The 22,751-nt window shown below is 41.4% G+C and overlaps 1 protein-coding gene and 1 long non-coding RNA gene across 2 annotated transcripts; one reads left to right on the top strand and one right to left on the bottom strand.

Moving 5' to 3' along the window:
- The first annotated feature begins 2,153 nt into the window (after nt 1-2,153).
- Nucleotides 2,154-17,629, top strand: ifi30a (IFI30 lysosomal thiol reductase a). Its single transcript, XM_079529576.1, has 7 exons — nt 2,154-2,435; nt 3,353-3,547; nt 6,089-6,163; nt 9,489-9,575; nt 10,402-10,554; nt 15,144-15,212; nt 17,468-17,629. The coding sequence occupies exons 1-7, from the start codon at nt 2,301-2,303 to the stop codon at nt 17,540-17,542; spliced, it is 789 nt and encodes a 262-aa protein (XP_079385702.1). The 5' UTR covers nt 2,154-2,300; the 3' UTR covers nt 17,543-17,629.
- On the bottom strand, nt 17,484-20,857 carry LOC306943324. Its single transcript, XR_013792385.1, has 2 exons — nt 17,859-20,857; nt 17,484-17,822 (listed from the first exon to the last, which is right to left on the bottom strand). It is a non-coding gene; the product is annotated as an uncharacterized lncRNA (long non-coding RNA).
- Between the last annotated feature and the right edge of the window lie 1,894 nt (nt 20,858-22,751).

The raw sequence follows: 22,751 nt of genomic DNA, 5'->3' as shown, positions 1-22,751 counted from the left end.
GTCAGATAAAGCTACTCTCTATCTACACCAAAGTGCAATTGAACTCAGAGGGAGCACTGTCGTCACGGCCAGCCGAGGCCTGCTGGCTGTGGTGTGCACAATCTATGTATGTATGATGATTACTTTGTTCTCTACTCTCTCCCTCGTGTTTTTCTTTCCCCTTTCTTGTCTGTCGTAATTTCAGATGCATTTCTCTCTCCTGTTCTTTCTCTCTTTCTTTCTTTCTTTCTTTCTCTCTCTCTCTCTCTCTCTCTCTCTCTCTCGCTCTCTCTCGCTTTTGTACAGCTTGCTTTGGAGTTGTGTTTGTACCCAGACAGGTACTCTTACATCTGTACGGTTCTTATTTCTTTAGGTTGATGCAATGATTTAAAAGACAATAAAAGATGTATAAAATGAGGTCTGGTGTTGTTGTTTTTTTGCTTTGTTTGCTTTTTTTCTCTTTTTTCCCCTTTTTTTATTATATCACCTTGTCAGCGGAGTCAGGAATCATGTGATATGAGAGTCATAATGTTAATCTTTCATAACTTGTGAGAGGCATGGGTGACTCTGATGTGGTGTGTGTGTGTGTGTGTGTGTGTGTGTGTGTGTGTGTGTGTGTGTGTGTGTGTGTGTGTGTCTCATGACTCTTCCTCAGGAAGGTGTTGGTATCACGTTGACACGTTATGACTATTACTGTCCCCATGCATCACTGACCAAGTGACCATTCATTGACAACAATGTTTCATTCTGAATAGACCTATATCATATCAAACTTTTTGCCCCAGATTTATTTACTTAAATAGTTTGTGCCCCAAACAATACATAATTATGTTGTTCACCTATAGGCTACTTGTCATGTTTGTCATTATGCGCACGCACGCACGCAAGGGTGGGCACTCGGGGACAGGCGGAGCGCACGCACGCACACACACACACACACACACACACACACACCCACAGTCAAGGCCTTTTCGTAATGAGGGTTGCTTCAGTATAGACCATTATAGGCTATTGTTTAGGCTAACAATATAGAAAATCAGTTTCTTGTTGATGGTAAATATTTTCAAAAATGAAATCCCTTCATCACAGAATACAATAAAATAACAATGAAATTTGAGATTTCCCTGCAACTTAGTATCTCATGATTCTGAAGGCTTTCCTGCACTGTAGGCTATGTGTGTGTCAGACTAGAATAAAATAGAATAGCTGAGAGAGAGACGGGGGGGGGGGGGGGGGGGGGGGGCTTCGGGTCTCGCAACATCATATTCCTCACTCCACTTCCTGGAAATAAAAACGTCTGGGTTTCCGAGGCTACACTTAGGTGACCCAGCCAGGGTGATCAAGTCTCAGTAGCTACCCACGATCAGTCCCATTAGGGAAAGACAGGGCCACACAGTCCGCCGCTCCCAAACTACTCTGCCGGGACTGGGAGGACTGGCGCGTGGAACTTGGAAGGACTAGGCTCTGTGGGTTCCGCAGGCTCCACCAGCAGGGGAACGGTGGTGCCGCAGGCTCTGCTTGTGGCTTGAATGGCCCTCCTAAAGGCCTTACCGTGGGCTGTTGGGCCTCCTCCTCACGGAAGACACAGTCTGGGGTGCCAGCCGCCAACCCATACTGTTCCCGGGTAGAGAGAGAGAGAGAGAAACCTAACAATTCAGCCCATTTGTTTTCTATTCAGTGATGCACTGGTACTAATAGAGAGAGAGAGAGAGAGAGAGAGAGAGAGATAGATAGATAGATAGATAGATAGATAGATAGATAGATAGATAGATAGATAGATAGATAGATAGATAGATAGATAGATAGATAGATAGATAGATTAACCGGCAAACGTTAACAATTCTTCTACATTCTCTAATTGTATAAAATTAAGTAATTACCGGTAATGCAGATTTATTTGATACAATAATTGATAGCGTAAAATGAAACCAAATGGGGTTTGATTTTATGCTCTCAAGAGTTAAAGATCTATTACTAAGGGTCCATAATTTGGTGACCATACCATGCAACTCTCCATCATTTAGCTGGGGACGACCACCTGCTGTGACCTGGTCTGGTGGTCCCATAGGGTGGTCCCCGGACCACTGGTTGAAAACCCACTGTGTTAGGTCAGGTGACGCTGTTGTTGTCACCACATGACCCGACAGCCTGAGCCAATCAAAACACCGGGTAAACCTCTGCTAAAAGGCAAGTCCCGACTCCCGTCAGTGTTTCTGTTCGAACTATAAGAAGTTATCCTCCTCGCCGATCGGTAGTAGATTTGGCGAGTGTGTGTTTTGTTTACACTTGTTTATTTTACAGTCGAGTCAGTCGAGCTAGAGATGAAGGTTCTCGTGTTGTTCATTGTGACTCTTTGGTCATTTTATTCGGATAGTGCTCACTGCACTGCCGCCTCGTCTTGCTCTCACTCCCCGGCACAGTGGTGCTCATCTCTGGAATCTGCTATCGAATGTGGGGTACGTTATAAATTCATCCTGAAACATGACTATGGCTACTAGTAATTTGTTAGCCCCATATGTGCCCTCTCCCTACGCTCATTCTGGGGCTAGTAATTTGTAGTAAAGTTTGTTCATCGTGTGATACTGTGAGTTTGAATTGTTTATTATTATGGAAATAATTACAGTATGTGTATAGTCGTGTCATGTCAGTGTTATACATGACAGTACTGTGGTGGGTGTTATAATAATACTGGCTCATCGATGTATTTAGCCTATTATGTCCGACTTTTACTTTCCTATCGTATCTATATATGCTAGTCTTGTGCTCTATTCTGTCGGAAATGCCCTGTATTCCTCAATGAGGGGCGCATCCGGCGAAAGCCTGTATTACACTCGATGTAAACTGGAAGTGGACGAGGGGGGAAATGGCGTTGGTTCAGGTACAGAACAGATGGGATTAAAACACATATCTATTGAAGAATATAGAGTAGTGCACAAGATCCCGAATGCAGAGCTAACATCCGGGGCTACTGGGTATTATATTGCATTACATTGCATTGTTCGGAGAAATACGGGATTTTGTGGTGAAAGAGCGTCGCAGTCTCGCCCCCCTATGGTCCCGCCCCCTACGAGGACCCAGGAAATAATTCCCCGTTCATTTCCCTATGATTTCCCCCCATAGACATTTCAAAAAGTATTTATTGAAAGACCTTTTAAGCCTCGTACAAGCCCAACTCGAGTTGTGACAAATCATGACGACAAACACAATTGTTAGGGGCCGAACAAATAATTAGAAGAAAAAAACGGCAGGTTTCTTCTTCTTTCTTTGGTTGTTTTTCTTCTTTCATTAGCCCTAAAAAAGGGGGGCCAAAGTGCAGAGTCACGTGAGATAAAGATATAACTTCACACGTCTACATACATGCTCCTGTGTGTAGGTGTTGAAGCAGTGCCTCGAGACCAATGTCACCAGGTCCAGTAGGGGCGCGGCGGCACCAGCGGTCCAGTTGGAGCTGTACTACGAGTCCCTGTGTGGCGGCTGCAGACACTTCCTCACGCAGATGCTCTATCCTACCTGGATCATGCTCGCTGACATCCTCAATGTCACCCTGGTGCCCTACGGCAATGCAAAAGTAAGTCAAGGTTAAGGTTAACCCATTTAGACCTGGGAACGATTCTACAAAATGTCTTCTAAGTCATGATGGTTTTCTGAAAAACCCCTATGTTGGGTGGTTCAGTGGTTCTCAAACAAGACCCCCAAGATTATATGTAATTGGCCGCCGACCCCCATCTGAAGATATGTTGTTCCAGGGAACCACCAGAAGCAAAGATTTGAGTTAAAAACTTTGGCTCTGAAAGAATATATATTCAAAGATTTGTGCCGCATTTTCACGATTTTTCGAAAATAGCAGACCTACAAGCTCATAGCGCACCACTCGGTGGCGCGCTATGAGCTTGTAGATCTGCTATTTTTCAACAGCTAAAGCATAACATAATGCTTACAACACCAAAATGGGTTCCCGATGGAATATATATTTATTGAATATAAAATGAGCAATATATTTATTATGGTTTGGTGATGAATTGGGTCTGCTTTTTAGGTACTCGGATCAAGCGACTCCGAATCCCCCGTACCTAAACAGCAGATCCAAAACGACAGGTGGTAGCTGGGGTGGAGGAGGGTGAGCACTGAGCAGCAAAAGTTTACAGCGCAGCAGAATCAGTACTGTGCAGCAGAAAACGAGCAAGCAGATTGAGCAGTGCAAACTTCCAGTTTAAATAGCCGGTATGAAGATGGAATGAGTGTGTGTGTGATTGGATGAAGTGAATCATGTGAATGAGAATGTGAGCCCAATTAACGGCCGGCAGTAACTGCACCCAAGCCTGGGCTACACCTATATGGGTCTTTTTCCAAACGCACATTTATTTGGGCCTTTCAGCCACACGCAAACGGCGTTTTCGGCCGAAACTGTGGATAATGTGTGGCGTGGCGTGTGCATACTGCATAGCCAATGTGAAACTATATTCTTGTGTGTAAAGTTAGTCTGACTGCTACACCAGCGCACGCCACATGGATGTGAGAATCATGCATTTCCTATATTGTGACATCCCCTACGACGTGTTTTATTGCGATGAAACATGACGGTCATCATTGTTTCAGAGCAATAAGACATTATAAATAATGTTTTGTCAAATGATAGATTGTAGACACGTATGCCGTATTTTGCTCTCCGTTTCATGATCATGGTCATGGAGGGGGAGAGCGAGAGAGGGGGGGTGAATGCAATCGCATCAAATAGCGTGGTTGGTGAGAAGAAAGTATACAGTGGGAGTGGGTCATGTCCAGTCGCGCACCGTGCGCATGGCACCTGTTTAGGTAATAAAGGGCACACCCTTGACTGCATGCATTCCACTGTGCGCGCGTGAACGCTGTTCCCAAATTTGTCCTTTATAGCCTACAAGCCCTACATTTTTAGTGACAGTTGTGGACGCGACACATCTATAGGTCTGACTCTGCTATTATTTTCTGTGCAGGACTTTCCAGAGCAATGATAAAGTGTCTATTGGGTGTATGAATCGGAATCATATTTTTAAATTATATGGAGATTCACGCACAGGGCATGACATGCTGACAGACAATGCAAGAAGCATGTTCCACTTCCACTCACAATTTAGGAGGCTTTTAAAATGCGGTACTTATTAATTTCCTTCATTCAAAAACATGATAGGCCTATGTATTTGGCACCTCATATGTGACGCAAATAGCCTACAATTGAAACCTGCTACTGCAGTGATTTTCTCTTGTGTTCAATGCGTTTCTGCGTTTGTGTGTGGACATCTTTGTCGTATGGGCAGGGATTTCTTTTTAAACGGAGGACGAAATTATCCGTTTTGCAACATCAAAACATGTGCAATCAAGTGAGGAGACGCAATACAGAACAGGTCGAACTGGTGAAAATCAAGAAGTGAAAATCAAGAAGTAGAAAACTACAGTAAGTGTCAATAAAACAAATGCACCTGGAGGTGAATGCCCATTGCCCACATGATCTTTTATTGTTCTACATCTCTTTCCCTGAGATATGATTGGCAATGTAATTATGACTAGCTTAATCATTTGTTATCTCTTCAGGACAGTCAGCTGATCATTCCCACTAAGCACAGAACAATCTGCTTATGTTGCACGTGCACTCTTGCACTTTGAAAAGGTCCTTCTCAATATCCTTTTAACCTGATTCTGAAAGTGTCATAACTGAAATGTTGCCATTTTAAGTACTTAAGCCCAAAATGGCAACACACTGTACTTGGGCGACTTTATTTGCCCAGGCTCTGCACAGGCCCAAATTAGCCAATTGATAACACCTGATCACCCCTAGATCTCCATATATGTAGCTGGCCTGTTCTGACATCTGCATAGGCTCCATATTTGGGCATGCCTGACAAAGAACTCCATATATGGGCCTAAAAGGGACACAGACATAATTACTGGGTAGGGGCATGCCTTTCCAACTTGCATTGTTCCGAGTAAGCCAGTGCCCAACGGGCACCGCTCTAGTTATAAACAAACTAAGGTTTGTCCAACTACTCCTCCCACGGTTTTGGCTAGCACAAACTTGATATATTTAATGTTTTAATGTTCTTTCTTTGTCTTATTATTTGTTGCCGTGATCCCCCAGGAAACATCTGAAGGACAGAAGTATGTTTATACCTGCCAGCACGGACCGGAAGAGTGTCTGGGCAACATGATCGAGGTAAGGCTTTTTCCTCAGGCGCTCACCATGAGTTCTCACCAAATGAAAATGGTACAAGTCTTAAAGGGACACTTCACCCTTTTTTTGCAAAAAAAAAAAATGTTAACTGTCGACTTACGCGTTGCACACAAGTAGTGCGCAAGCAGAGTGCTGTCGACTGTCAACTGGCTGTCAATGGTTGACGTAATTACGATATGTTTCAATATTGGTTGGGTAACAGGTAACATATGTATGTATACATGTATGTAAGTTGAAAGTACTATACTGTGGTCGACTGGCTTTTTTATGTACGTATGCTTGGTTGGTATCAAGGTCCAGTGTATATATACCTCCCAGCTCACGTGCATACAGTACGTATTAACACGACCACAATACTTGCGTGCTCTCCTTGCTGCTACGGACTTTCAAACCTCAGCCTCTCTGTAAAACATTGGAATTAAATACTAAAGTCGGGTTATATCTGGCCGTCAATGGTGACGTAATTACGATATGTTTCAATATTGGTTAGCTAACAGGTAACATTATGTAAGTTGAAAAGTGGTATATTGTGGTCACTTGGGTGGTTTTTTGCGTATGCCGTGGTGTGTATATACTGTATACTGATTTTGAGTGTGACGTAATGAAGATATGTATCAATGACGGGGATATAACTGGCTTTCGATGGTGACGTAATAAAGGTAGGTTTCAGATTACATACATGTATACATAGATACATTACCTTTAATCCAACCGACACTGAAACATATCTTTATTACGTCACCACCGAGAGCCAGTTATACCCCGGCATTGATACATATCTTCATTACGTCACCACCGAGAGCCAGTTATACCCTGTCATTGGTACATATCTTCATTACGTCACCACCGAGAGCCAGTTATACCCCGGCATTGATACATATCTTCATTACGTCACTCTCAAAATCAGTATATGTACCACGGCATGCGCATCAAAGTGCCGGATAAACCACATTACTTGCGTGCTCTGCTTGCACAAGTAAAAAGCTATACGCAATATACACAATGAGCTATACTGTAAGTAATGCAGAGAGGCGTGATGTCATCTGAAGATGTCATACTATCGTCTTCCAAATTAGGTGTTTCTGCCTTTTTTGAAGGGTCTTTTCTCCACAACAGGAAATAATATAGAATAATTCAACATAAAGGATTTCAATGTTATGTTGAAAAACAAGTAGATAAAATTGCTTTGTGTTGGTTCAATTTAGTGGTTATTACTGTGACTCGGTGTGAATACTGTCATTTGTGTCAAAGAAGAACATTATAAGCTCAATGTGTTATTCTGATATAATTTGTCTTTATGGTATATTTACAGTACTGTGCAAATTGGCATTGTTTTAAATGCATGCCAGTGGTATGTGTTATGAGTGACATCGGATAAGAACCCTGGTCAGCCTATATAATGTGACAACGAACACAGTTTTGAGATTTCAAATGTGATCGAGAGAAACTGAGAAGAGGAGGAAAAATATGGGTCAGGGACAGACAAGACAGAGAAAGAGAGAGAGGATGTTGTGCTGGGCGGCGTCCCTGAAAAGAAAGCTGGTGCATCCGGAAACGGGACAGTCCCCCACTGGCCCTGCAGTGCCAGTGGGGGACATGGTGTACTACTTTGGAAGCATCCACCACAACATGGATCATATTGATGTGCACGTCTTGAACACAGTGTCTATGGTCTGGATGGAGTTTCCTCCAGTGACAACTGGAAGAAGAACGAAACGGCCCATCGAGGTCCCCTCCTCGCGTTGGGGCCACACGGCTGTGCTTATAGGTGATACCATCTACATCTGGGGGGGGATTGTGAATTGTAAGATAACGGAGGATGAAGACAAATGGTTTACCGTCGACGGGGACTACCAGGACAACCTTGTTTATGCATTTGATGTTGACAATCTCAGATGGTTCAAGCCCAGGGTTTCTGGGTCTATTCCAGAGGGGAGGGAAGACCACTCGGCATGTGTCTCTGGGAAGGTCATGTACGTACATGGAGGATGCATCGAGACTGGAGCAACTAATGACCTCTACAAGTTGGACACCACCACAATGCTCTGGTCTTTAATTAACACCAGAGGCGTTCCACCGCCTGCTTCAGAGCGCCACTCTGCCACAGTCATCGGGACAAAGATCTTTGTATTTGGGGGCTTTAGGGGTGGAGCTTACTTAAACAGCGTCAGAGTGTTTGACACAGAGACCGACCACTGGCTGAGCACGCCTTCTGCACGGCTTCTCCCAGAAGGACGCATGTGTCACGTAGCCTTTGCCTACAAAGGAGAGCTGTACATATTTGGCGGCTTCAACTCTGCTCTGAAACTTCACTTCAATGCTCTGTGGAAATTCAATCCGAAGACCTTCACCTGGAAAAAGGTTGAGCCCAAGGGAAAAGGACCGAATTGGTGTTGTACTATCTACGGTTCTAAGGTGGGAGATCAAGTCATCATCATTGGATACAAGGCTGATCCACCCATCTGCTATTTACAGATCTTACACTTAAGACCTAGTCTGAAGACATTGGGCAAGCTAGCAGTGATTCAGTACGGCCTGGAGCATTCAGGACTCCCACACAACATCAGGTGGGAACTGGCAGCGATGACCACGACAAAAGAAAAGGAAGATCAAGAAAAGAAAAAGCACAGAAAGCCCAAAAATAAATAATGCATACACACGATTGATGAAAATGACAGGGGTTCATTAATTAAAATTTTAAAAAGAATTGACAATGGGTTCTGACATTGTCTATGGATAATTGGATAGGTGAACGTCAGCACTTCTGAGGAGCAGTGTTGCCAGATTGTGTCAGAGAAATAAGCAACCAGGTCTATGAAAATAATCCCAAAGGAAAGCCACTATACCAGCAGTCTGCAACCTTATTTAACACCTATTGTGCGCTCTCAATAAAAAACGTGGGGTGCTAATGACGTCTGGAGATGTCTTTAGGTCCTTTTTAATGATATGGCTTTCTATGACCTTTTGTCATAGACAGCCAGCAATCGGTAAAACACAAAATAATTTAGTCTCTGTGACACATCTACGGGCCTCAATCTGCTCTGAAATTCAAAGATTGATCTAGAAGCTTTGTCATTGGTCGAAATGACTAACCCAATCAGGAAGTAGACAGGCAAATCGACCAATGACAAAGCTTTTAATCTGAATGCAGATTGTGGCCCCTAGATGTGTCACAGAGACAAAACATTGTTTTGGAGCGTTTTATCCTGAATACCAAAAAAAAGGTCATTAAAATGTTGACATATTATTGCTTATAGCTACTTTAATAGTAATACATGATGTTTTCCAAACCTTTTCTCCCATTCAGACGTGCGTATTGCACATGTCAGACTCTGCCTTCCAGGTCATCAACTGTATGGAAAGTGCTGCTGACGTCATCAAAGCCGCCGAGCCTGTAAGTGTGTGTGTGTGAGCGTGCATGTGTGTGTGTGTGTGTGAGTGTGCATGCGTGTGTGTGTGCATGCGTGTGTATTACTGCTTGTTTGCTTGTTTCCCTGACATATCCCTCTATATGGCAGAAGTTGCTTAACCCATTTATTTAGGCCTGACATCGAAATAATTTATTTTTTATTTTTTTCTGAAAAACCTCATGTTTCTATATCAGTGGTTCTCAATATTTCATGTCAAGGACCACCAAGAATTATTATTATTATGTAATAGGCCGCCGACCACCATCTGAAAATATGATGTTCAAGGGACCCCCCCAGGAGCAAAGATTTGAGTTATATATATATACAGGTTTAATGTTTGTTTTTAGTTCAATGTTTGTTTTAAAAATGCCATTGACAATGAAGGGAAAATGTATGTCATCTTGTCCCTAACGCAAACATTAAATGCCATTAACAATAAAGAGAATTTAATAGGAAAAAACGAACCAGGTACTCGACGGAGATACAAACAGGTGATGATGATAAAAAGGTGCTCACACGGATCAAACAGGATCAAGGCACGAATAAAAAATGAACGATCCGGACACTCAAGGTTAAAATGAGGAGGATAGAGCCTTTATTAAATTAAACGGGCAACTGTCAACATGTTTCGACTTTCGACCTAACCGGTCTTCATCAGGGCCAGAAAGATTCATTTCTTGCCTTCTGATTGGTTCAAAAACACACAGCTTTCCGTTTCAGAGTGAAACTACAAAATATAATGCTCCAAATAGCCATTGCACCCCGACTTAAGGTTTATTTCCCCTCCTTTTTTTTGTTTGTTTTCTCCAGTGTGTGGCTCTCTATTCCCCTGCACTGTCATGGGACAGTGTGATGAGCTGTGTGAAGGGAGACCTGGGCAACCAGTTGATGCACCAGAACGCACTGAAGACCCAGAGCCTGAAGCCTCCCCACACATATGTACCCTGGATCACTATCAACGGGGTAAGTACATCATCATCATCATCATATCATCATACTATAATTAACCAAATGTCTGAATGTGTGTCTGTGTGTCTGAATGTCTGAATGTGTGTGTGTCAAACACTTCCGTAGCTCCTCACTGCCTGCACCAATCACTCCCACTTTTCACACAGGCATTGACCATAATAATATGGAGGTCTTAACGAAGCCCTTTTTCCAATTTAACAAATTATAGATTAATAATGAATTTATTAGTGAATAAAAAATGCGCTCAGGGCGCAGTACCCCCTGGGGCAATATCTCACAACGGGTAAGGGCTAGTAACCATAATGCTTAGGGCACATTTCACAGCTGGAAGAAACTGCTGTCACTCAATGTTAACACTTTAATTGCCCGGAACTATTTAGTCGATTTATAAACACGGACGCCTTTTCCGGACGGACCGGCCGGAAGTTCATGATGTTGTGTAGCAGCTAACAATAGCCACAGCACTTTAGAATCGTTCGACAACAACGGGAGACAAGAATAAATCTATCGAGACTAGCGACTGGACCGCGGAGCGCCGTCTAACACAGGATCTTTTTTCAGAAAAAGACGGGATGATTTAGATCGCGATTTATGAACGTTTTAAGATTTTCGTTTTCATCAGCTAAACAGAGGAGGGAGTTTTTTGATGACGTCTCAGTCTTGCGCGTCACCGAGGAGAGCCCAGCAGGCGCGCCTGGGCTATACAGCCAGGCGATCTGTTCTCGTATCAATAAACTTCGTCTTTAGGACAATACTTCGTCCTGAGCGTCGGGCGTTACTAATAGAAAGGACAAAGAACTTCGTCCTGGGCGATTAATCTGTTATTAGTATTTGTAGTAGATAATAACAGTATAGCACAATTTGAAATTTGGATTGCTGAATTCCTACAATGCCCATAATCCTCTCATTGTAGACAGGGGGAGGCTGCATGCATAGTTATTGTCGCTGCCCAAATTACATCACTCAAGGTGACGGCACTAGTTACAGTTGGTTATTGTCAAAACTCCTACATTTGATCATCCATTTATTCCATTAGAATAGACCATAGACCATTTTATGGTTTTATCCAGAATTAAAAACATCCTCTGAGGTAAATGAGTTGGTGTACATCTCCCATAATAGCCTATAGCCACTATAATGTTTTACTTAATATGCTACTTGCTGTATTCTTCTTGGAAAAATAGAAAAAGATACTCTTATGGAAAGGCTATATTATTTTACTTATATTGACCAATCAGTATAATTTAGTATAGCCGTTGCATACATTTTATTTGTAGGCTACTGTCGTGAATGTTTATAATAATTTGAAGTTTCAACACCAAAGTGGTAGTTGTGAATTGGCAAACTGGACATTTGGACTGAATGTTTCCTTTATCCTCGTGTTGGGCTTCTGTTTTCGCCAACGGTTTTATTTGTGTTTCTTTCAGTCATAACTAAAGCGCAGGTCGTTGTGCTTCACGTTCCACAGCGTCAGCCATCTGCCATGACTTCTGTGTGCGCCGACTGCGGCGGGCACGCTGTGGGCTAGCCCCTCCCTCCCCTTACTGGTGCGAAACGGGCTAGTAAAAAACCGGGGAAGCGGTTTTGCCACCAAAATGTTTATAAAAGTATACTGGAAGAGAGGTCACACAGCTCGTAGTCACCATGCATTTTCGTCGACAAAGACGAAAAATGTTCGTCGACTACCTTTTTTTCACTGACGAAAACTAAATTAAAACTAAGCTATGGTGACTAAAACTAAGACTCAATATATTGACAATTTCGTCAACAAATAAAAACTAGACTAAAATGTTAGGCAGGGACTAGTGGACAAGAGATCGAGTACAAGTAATTTTACACTTGGTTGCATGCTGTTTTCAGCAAGTGTAAAATCAGTCGTTACGACGGCATCAATGCCCACCAAAACACATTTTAGTCGACTAAATCAACTAGATTTAGTCGACTAAAATCGTATGATATTTAGTCGACTAAAATCGTATGATATTTAGTCGACTAAAACTAGACACAAAAACATTCCAGTTGACAAACTTAAATGTAAACTGTTCAAAAGACTATGACTAAAACTGAAATAAAAATGTGCTGCCAAAAACCTACCGACTGACGTTTTGACAAAAGATGCCTTCTTCAGGGATAACAAGCACTAGGACACAGTTAACGTTCAAAGGTTCATATGATGCACGAGGCAAGCTTCATGACTCTGGTCAATCTTTATCCATAGAGCACATTGTTTTATACAAGGAAAGTTAATTATTTCCCCAGGCTTTGCCATTGTTGGACTCTTTTAGTTGCAAAAAATATATATGGTCCTCAAGTGAGTGCGTGTTATATTACACTGTGTTATATTACACACATTTGAGTTTTTTCCACAAATGCACAGTTCAGTCACATAACTCACAAATAGATTTAACTAATATTTATTATAGAATGAGAATACAAGTGTGCATATAATGTTTTTATCTTGGTGTTCGGCTCCGCTACATTTTTCTCCTTTCATTAAAGCGCAAATAACATGCATTTTAAAACTGCTTTTAATATTTAATATCATATTGTCTGATATAACCAGTCCTTGTCATTTCTTTCTGGACTTTGAAAGCAGTTTTAGCTGCAGTACCACAATGTCCTGAGATGGTGGGGGTGCTGATATGCAGATTATTTAATATTTGAGTCATTATAATACTGATGCTAGATAAAACCAGGCTTGTTTCCATTCCATGCCAGCTTGGAAAATCAACAATGGTGGACATTGTAAACAAAGTGGAAATGCAAATTTGACTGAAGAAGAGAAGGAATTATACAAAGTAGGGTGACATTGATGACATCACGATGAGGACAAAATCAGTTGAGCTGTTCTTGAGAGCAATTTCCATTAAAGCACCAATATGATATGAAAGCCTGATTGTTCAAAATTGGTTATTTGTGGGGGTAGAAAACACATATGGGAGCCCCAAAAACCCCAAAGAAATTGAAAAAGTTGAATTTTATGTTATAGGTCCTTTAACACACCATCATTAAACATTAAGAGCAGGGAGATCGATATACAATAACAAGCCCCCATGGGGAACAGAAATAGCCCACCGGTGGTGCTGGGGTGGCGGTGGGAGCAAACATCACATAACAACCAGGAACCATAAGCAGTAGAAAGGCAGGAAGAAGCATGCAGTCTAGGCCAAGAGGACAATTAGCAAGAGGCACAAACTCCACTTTACTTCCCGTATCTGCGTGAAGGGGGCCCGGACACATTATTAGGAGACGGGAAGAATGTTGGAGTCTATTAATTTCCAATGGGAGAGTGAACGTGAACACAGCTTATGATCCATTCCTTAACTCCATGGTCACTGAACTAAATGCTGGACCCAATCATCACAAGGCACACAATATTTCCAAGATATTCATAGTAAAATGGCTTCTTTTAGCGAGACAAATCGGGAGAAAATCTACTTAGTTATCTGCCTTTCTTTATCCCAGCAACAAACTCTCACGAGATTTGAGAGTAGTCCGGAAGCCTCTCTCTGTCCATCTGCAATTTGACGCATAGGGGGCTCTGGCCCCATATTCAAGATGACAATATGTGAATATTATAATGTGAAATGAATGGACATATTAAAAGTGAAATAAAATGTGTGTTCCAATGCTTAATAATATCATTTTCCGTAACTGTCTTAGACTCTTGGTTGATGGAGGCTGATTTGGGAAATGGGAATCATGACATTTGCCATATAATGCTCTCAATGCTCATCCATTGATGATCATAGTCATGCTACCAGGCAGGCTACTAGTGGCCACATGGTCAAAGAAAAACCCAGAACAAATGCGGTTTGCAGATCTGTAATGTTCAGGGCTATTTCAGTATGGAACACGTTACCAACTATAATCACGGAAGCACCCAGTAAGGCTAGTTTTAAGAGGCTCCTTAAGAGACACCTGATCAATTACCCCAATTTTATAATTAACTGACATCATTTAAGGGGATGTCTTGTTTAGTGTTTTTATTTTCTCTGTATTTTTAATGTCTTAAATGCATTTGTATTTTGTATTATGAATGTATTTCTTTCAAGATTGCACCTGTTTTTATTGTGCAGTGTTATTTTTTTATTGTGTTGTGTTATATGTATTGTTTGTCATGGACCCCAGGAAGAGTAGCTGCTACTTCGGTGGCAGCTAATGGGGATCCATCTGAATAAATGACATGGTCAGTGTTGTTGTCAGCCTGGGAGAGGGGAGGGGGGAGGTAGGGGAAGAGCAAACCATGCCTACTTAGCAGACCATTTGTAGGATTTGTAGGCCATTGCGCCTCTAGTGGCTCCAATGAAGTTCGCCCATCTTCATAAATAGACCATCTTTGGTCCAGGTGAGCTTAAATACCCCACCCAATTGGTCAGCTGACTGCCACATCAGCGAATGACATGTGGGTCTTACAAACACTGAATACACCCACATAGTAATGCAGCATAGTATATCTGACTGAACTAACTCCGCAAGCTACGTATCATTTCGTACGAAAGGGGTTTAAATGTGGGTCTTTACACTAACATAGTAGGTTTTAGGGGGTATTATTTTCTTAATTCTATGTTTTATTTTTGCAGGAGCACACGGATGAGCTGGAGAATAAAGCCATGTCCTATCTCTACCCTCTGGTCTGCAGCATGTACAAGGTACAGTTCCAATGATAATATATGTACAGCAGAATGATAGATGCATCTGAGTGTATATTTAAAATATACACGTACAGTGTATACTCACACTGTACAATACATATAACACACCTCTAGCTATAGGTTATCTCCTAGGTGAAAGCCTTCGCTATTTCACCTAGAGCTCCATATGTATATGGAGACAACCTCCATGTATGGAGACAACGGCAATATCCAGCGCTGACATCAGACTAGTGTAGAAACCTCCTATATGGGTATACACGCCTGGCATCGTCATGGTGATACGACGTCCTCAGCTGGCTGGCATCGTCACCATGACACGCATCTAGTGAACCATATATAAGTAGAATCCGAAGAGGTTTAGGGAGCTATAGCAGCATTTGCTACGCTCCTCACGAGAGACTCCATTGCCTTACGGTCGAGACAGGATATTTGGCCTTACAAGCCCAAATGTCCTCAGTGATATCTGGCTTTGCAAACCGGATATCGTTGGGTTAGAAGTTTCTGCATCCCGGTTAAGTTGGGATCGGACACCGCTGCAGCGGGCTCTTAACGAGACAACCAGCACTGGTTCGAGCTATCTTATAGTCCTTGATGTCACGATGACCTGGGCACCAAGTCACGATGGCCGAGATTGCTGGATAAAATTAACTTGTAGTAGTAGTAAAAGAAAAAAGCACCAGTGTGGTTTTTGGCAGCAAATTTCTATTTGGACTGAAACTTAGTTAGAAATTTAGTTTAAGTCATATTTTAGTCACCTGGAATGTTTTAGTGTTAGTCTAGTTTTAGTCGACTAAAGCTACAGTTGATTTAGTAGACTAAAATGTATTTTGGCGGGCCTTGATGCCGTCGTAATGACAGATTTTGCACATGCTGAAAATAGCAGATCTACACTGCGACGCGTTGTAAGCTTGTAGATATTTTCAGCATGCAACCAAGTGTAACATTATTGTGTCTTTTACTTACTGGATCTCTTGTCCACTAGTCCCTTCTAGTCAGGGGATATTAATACAATCTGGGAATAAATTTCTTACCAAGAATTTTCTTCACCATTGTGTTTGTAAAGGTGTCTACTAAGATATCCCACATTGGTTTATATTCAACCACCCTAGGGGAATTTTTGACAGCTGCTGAAAGTTGGGGTACCATCAACAGCCAATATATGGCAAAATGTTCTAAATTCCATTATGCCTTAAGTAGCATGTGACGTGTCAAACTAGGTGGTTCCAAGCATTAGTTTTGCACGAAAAACAGTCCTTGGGCTAATAATGGCCATAGCCGTCATCACAAATGTGATGAAGTCAGCACATTTGGGCATATTTGGGGACAGACGGTAGGCTGACAGGAAATGGGGAGAGAGATGGGGGAAGACATGCAGTAAAGGCCGTCGGGATCGGGAGTCGAACCCGCGGCACACTGCCAGACTGGATTACCAGCCAAGGTGCCTGGACCACTGAGCCATGGCCCAGGCCCCAAGCATTAGTTTTGCACGAAAAACACTCCTTGGGCTTAAAAAGGCCATAGCCGTCATCACAAATGTGATGAGGTCAGCACATTTGGGCACATTAAGGCATGTTTGAGCAAGTGTCTATGGCCGTTTTTAGCCCAAGGAGTGTTTTTCATGCAAAACTAATGCTTGGAATGGATTCAGAATGATGAAAAACACCTAGTTTGACACGTCACATGCCATTTAAAGCATAATGAAATTTAGAAAATTTTGCCATATATTGGCTGTGGGATGGTACCCCAACTTTCAGCAGCTGTCAAAAATTCCCCTAGGGTGGTTGAATATAAACCAATGTGGGATATGTTAGTAGACACCTTTACAAAAACAAGAACATTCTTGGTAAGAAATGTATTCCCAGATTTATTCCTAAATGAGAAAATGCTCTGATGAAGGCTGCATAGCCGAAACGCGTAAGCGTTCCTTTTTGGTGTGTGCCAATAAAGAAATGGAAATGTGAGTACTTTGTCTGCCGTTTGTTTAATTTTTGGATGTGGTACCTTTTTGGATTTTTTTAAAATTCCTATTTTTTGAAATATTCCCTGACTATTCCTTTTTTAGTCATAGTTTTAATTTGTTGACGAAATTGTCAATATATCGAGTCTTAGTTTTAGTCATCACAGCTTAGTTTTCATTTCGTTTCCATTTAGTTTTCGTCGGTGAAAAAAGGTAGTCGACGAAACATTTTTCCGTCTTTAGTATTAGTTGACAAAATCAAGACTGTTTAGCGCTGCCTCTATCTCTCCACTAGGGGCCCACCGCGCCTGAAGCCTGTGGAGCATCTAAGAAGACGAGACGGTTCAGAAGCTACTGCCCCAAGGAGTGAAAAGGACCAACCAACCTGGCAACATGCCTTTGATGTTAATTCACTGGTAAATGATTACAAAAGGGAACATTAATATCACTCAGGTTTTCTTTTAAAAGCATTCATGAATGGCACTTAATTCTCTATTTTTTTTTAAATGGCTTTTTTATAAAGGGATGCATTTTCACTGTGTAACTTTAAAAATTGAGGTGACATTAAAGGAATGTATTCTGGATCTGTGTGTGTTGTTTTTGGAACAACATATTTTCAGATGGTGGTCCACAGCCAAATACAGATCATTCTGGGGGTCCTTGACATGAAAAAGGTTGAGCACCACTGACATAGAAACATGGGTTTTTCAGAAAAATGTCATGATTTAGAAGACACTTTTTTTTTTTTTTTTTTGAATCTGCCTCATGTCTATATAACCCTGTAAGACCCAATGATGCTTCTCTGTAATTCATTTTTATTTTAATTAATTACTTAATTAAAAATAAAATGTTCTGTTCTTTTCTGGGGTTTTTTGCCGACATAGTATGGCAATCAGCTGTTGAGTCAGTTTGAAAATATTCACATATTGTAGAACAGGACTGAACGTTCCGGACCGGACCGTTACTCCACCACTAAAGCGTACAGTACAGTACAGTACAGTACAGTACACGGTACCAGGAAGAAAAGGGGGGACATCAGCTATTCTGTCAGTCAGACACATTCTCTCCGGTTAAAGATTTTCTTTCAGTTTACTTAAAGATGGAGTGCCGTGACCTTTGTACTTTTTCTGTTTTGTACATGTCTATGGTGGTAACATTACTCTAACGGACCCCCCCTAGGTGTGGTTAGAATATTGAAATATGTCTTCCCTGTGTATTTTTGGTTTCTCAAAAGGAACCAATTCGAGGCCCAAGTCAAAAGGCCCAATTGAAATGACAGTGATATAGTGACATGACAATATCATCCCCTCCCCTAACCCCTCCCCCCTTTTATCATACTACAACAGCTGTGGGTGTGGCAGTGGCTTCAGTTCAGGTGTATCACCACCAAGGGGCCAGTGAGGCGCTCCAACGTTGAAGCACTGGGCCCTAGTGGTAAGAGGAAGGACTGCAGACGGACCCGTGTATTCATGGCGAGGAAACCCCGTGCAGCTGGGCTTTAACATTGAGCGCTCGGTTGCACTTCCGCATTTGCCAACCAAAATTTGGTTGGCAAATGCGGAAGTAGACGGTCCTTCCGGGTGCTTCAAAACGCCACTGAGCAACTTCCACTGACAAGAATAGGGGGTGGGGTGGTCGGAGCTTCGCGCCAGTTCAGTCTCTATCCTTCTTTATACTCTATGATCACCACCCATCAGGCAATACAGGCATACTTAGGGCGCGTTTGGAAATACCGCACTCGCCTATTAGTTTGCATTGCTCAGTGCGCTATTTCTGAACGCGCCCTTACTGAACTGGTGGGTGTGGCCTGTGGCCACATAAAAAACATAATTTTAACACTTTCTGTATGAAACCCACATGTGAAATTAGGGTGTACAATATATTAAATAAATATGAGCATTTATTTAATTAAAATGCATGAATAAGTCATTAAAGCACAAGTAGTTCATAACAGCAAAATTGATAAATAAGGGTTAAGATGGAAATGGTTTAATAATGTTTAGAGTCAACAGTAAAACTGTACATGTACAAAAAACAACATCCCTTTAAGGGACAGGCAGGTCCCCTTTAATGACACAGTGGAGAGACGAGAGAGAGAAGCAGACAGAACGTCAGAACACAAAGTTGCTAAAATGATGAAAACCCCATGCGAGAAAACCTGTGATAAAAGAAAATGTTTTAAAGTTTAAAACCTAGAACAGTGACAAACACCTGTGTGAAGTGCTTGGTCAGACTTGGGAGCAGCAGAACCTGCTCGGTTTTCTTTGTGTTTGTGCAGACCGAGTGTTTTGGTGAGTTAAAAAACAATGAATTGATTCATTGCACAGATTGTTTGTTGGTCTCACTTTTAAATGAAAACGTGTTGTAGTTATTTCATGAGTAAGAGTGTATTGTATATGTTTTTGATGGCAAAATGTTGATTTGTTCATGGTAAAAGATGAGTCAATTAAGGCAGCTGTGCTGGGCAGCCAGCTGCTGGCAGTAATCAGCATCACTTTGGGTCTTGTGTACAATGCAGCTAGTGCTAATTGACAAAAAAATATGCTAAAAACAAGTAGGTATATAGGCCTAATATATTTATCATTAGTCTTATTTTAATTCTGGTGAAAACTGGCACAATTTGTTAAGGAATTGTGAAAGAAAACTATTTTGTTGGGACTTGGGACACCCAGCCTGAAATTGGGACAACAATGCCACTTGCCAGTACAGTACCTGAAGCAATTGAGTTGAGTAATTTAGTGATTTCTTTCCTTTATGAGTTATGACCTGTTGTACAGGTCAGGTTTTTTGTCCCTGTTGGAACAACACAGTGTTGGAGATTATCAAGATGGCGAGCTAGAAGCCCACAAACACTGATACAGAGAACCATTCTACATGCCAGTGCAAGTGTCCACTTTGCACAGTCTGACAACTTGATTCACTCACTGCCAGAGCGGTAGGAGTGTTGGAGATTGTTTTTGTTTGTTTTAGTGGTGCAACCACTCCTATAGACAGCTATGTGGGTCCCTGGGTCTGTCTGTCCAAGCACATAGCGGTAGAGTGTTTGTTCACCTCCAAGTGTAAGTGTTACACACAGACACACACAGGCCAGGGATGAGGGCTTGTACTGAACTGAACTGAGAAAGAGACAGTAAAGGTGTCATATGTTTTATTTATTTTTGGATTTCGATACAATTGAACTGAACAAGGACTGAGTTACAGTGTCACATACACTTCATTATTTGATACAGAAACATTTTTGGATTGGACTCTATCCTGATTTAAGCACATTGTTGTATTTCTCATGATATTTCAAATTGTGATTTAAGGTATAATGTTCATTCTATTTTGATATTTTTGGGAAATGGATACCTACTTCTACTTGTGATATTGAATCCAAGTTTGGTTTTACCTGTGGACAAAAGAGTTAACTCGAGATATTAGAACACAAATGGAGACACAACAGGAACAAACTAGTTTTCTAAAAAATAGTTTTAAACCTGTCTAAAATAGTTGACTAAAATAGGAGACTAAAATACCTGAACCTAGTTTTAGATAAATCTATTTCTAAATGAGGTTTAAAGGAAATAAAAAGATGACATGGAACTACTTGCCTTAGGATACCTGCAGGATTTTGTTTTATATTGGGTCAAAAGTCAATGTTGTTGTTTGTGTGTTGTATGTATTTGACTAACTATTGAGTAAAGTTTTGCCGGCTTTTGCGTTTTAAAGTATGTGGTCTCTGGTCTAATACATTATTGTTCCTCACTCCTTAGAACCTAGAACTAGTCCAGTGGTTAACCTCGTCTCTGGTCTAATACATTATTGTTCCTCACTCCTTAGAACCTAGAACTAGTCCAGTGGTTAACCTCGGCGATACGGGTGCTACAGTTGGGTGCCACCGATATTGTCCCTTATCATTTGACCCATTTAGGCCTGACCTCAAAATAAAAAAAAAATCCTTCTAAATCCTCCAGTTTTCAAAAATAGCAGACCTACAAGATCATAGCGTGCCACCGAGTGGTGCGCTATGAGCTTGTAGATCTGCTATTTTTCAATAGCTAAATTATAACATAATGTTTAAAACACCAAAAGGGGTTCCCGCCCAAAATGGGTTAACTGTCCTTTTGCGCAGATCACGCAAACCTCAGCAAAAAGAAAAAGACAATATCGATGGCCTCCAACTGTACATGTACACTTTTTTTTCACGGCATTCCATCTTTAAATCAGTTTGTGGACAATCAGTTTTTGGTGATTTTTTTCACCGCTGTGAGACAATCTGGTCCACCGAACCGGAAACCAGAAACCATGATATCAATAAAGTTCCATCCTTTTATTAATCTCCGTCCTGAGCCTCGAGTGTTACTAATTGATAGGACGGAGAACTCTGTTTATGCTGCTCAGGGTGTTAACATTGAGTGACTGCAGTTTCTTCCAGCGGTGAAATGTCCCTTTAATTTCCATTTTCGAGCCAGTCTGTTGCAAAAGAAAAATATATACTTTTTCTTTTAATAATAATCTGGGGACTCCCCAAAATAATTTGGTCACCCCCCCCCCCCAAGGGGTCGTGACCCCAGGGTGAGAACCCCTGCTCTAGGCATCTGTGTGCAAGGCAGGCCAGTCGATCTAAGATTTGACCCAAAAGATATTGCAAACGTAATCGTTCAAGGTTTTAACATTAAACATTAAAAATAGAGTATATAAATTGTGGATCATGGTCAATTCAGGGAGTACCATTAAAAACCTAATAAGGCAAAAAAATGTAATTTTAATTATGCTTTAAAGGGATAGTTCAGATTTTTTTAACTTAAGTTGTATGAAATACTTGCCATTAATATAGTGGTTGCAACTGTATTAATTGATTGCCCGAGTCCCATGGTGGGAGTTCTGCTCTGGTTTTGGTCAATATTAAGTAGTTCCGGTCATTTTGTGGGGGGCACTGGGGCCACGCAGTAAAAGTAAATTAATCCACAAAACGAACGTAATTTGTATTGTTGACCTATTTCTGAAATATTAGCGCGACTTTCGTTCAACTTTGACCCCTCTATCACATGGAACTATTTTTTGGGAGTAGTGATATGGACACAAAAAACATAGTTCTGTGTGATAGAGGGGTAAAAAAACAACGGAAGTTGCACTAATATTTTAGAAATAGGTCAACAATACAAATTACGTTAGTTTTGTGGATTAATTTACTTTTACTGCATGGCCCCCAGTGCCCCCCACAAAATGACCGGAACTACTTGATATTTCACCAAAACCAGAGCAGAACTCCCACCACAGGACAATACAGTTGCAACCACCTATATTAATGGCAAGTATTTCATACAACTTAAGTTAAAAAAAATCTGAACTATCCCTTTAAGAAGCATGTAATGTGTCAAACTATATGGTTTTCATGATTCTGAATCCATTCCAAGCATTAGTTTTGCACTCCCTGGGCTAAAAACGGCAGCATTTGCCCAAATGTGATGAGGTCTGCAGCATTTGTCAATTTTCAGCCGCTGAATTTAACATGATCCACAATGTATATAATACTTACATTTTATTTGGATGAACCTAAAGATCATAAAAAAAACCTTGAACGATTACTTTTGCAA

Source organism: Electrona antarctica (assembly GCF_951216825.1).
Source record: "Electrona antarctica genome assembly, chromosome: 19".
Taxonomy (NCBI): Eukaryota; Metazoa; Chordata; class Actinopteri; order Myctophiformes; family Myctophidae; genus Electrona; species Electrona antarctica.
The sequence above is the reverse complement of the archived record's forward strand: the minus strand, read 5'-3'. Positions and strand labels throughout refer to the sequence as shown.

Bases quoted from the DNA above. Each gene is read 5' to 3' on its own strand.
- ifi30a (XM_079529576.1), top strand. From the start codon at position 2,301: ATGAAGGTTCTCGTGTTGTTCATTGTGACTCTTTGGTCATTTTATTCG. The intron at 2,436-3,352 runs GTACGTTATAAA...TCCTGTGTGTAG, and splicing joins AATCTGCTATCGAATGTGGG to GTGTTGAAGCAGTGCCTCGA. The intron at 9,576-10,401 runs GTAAGTGTGTGT...TGTTTTCTCCAG, and splicing joins TCATCAAAGCCGCCGAGCCT to TGTGTGGCTCTCTATTCCCC.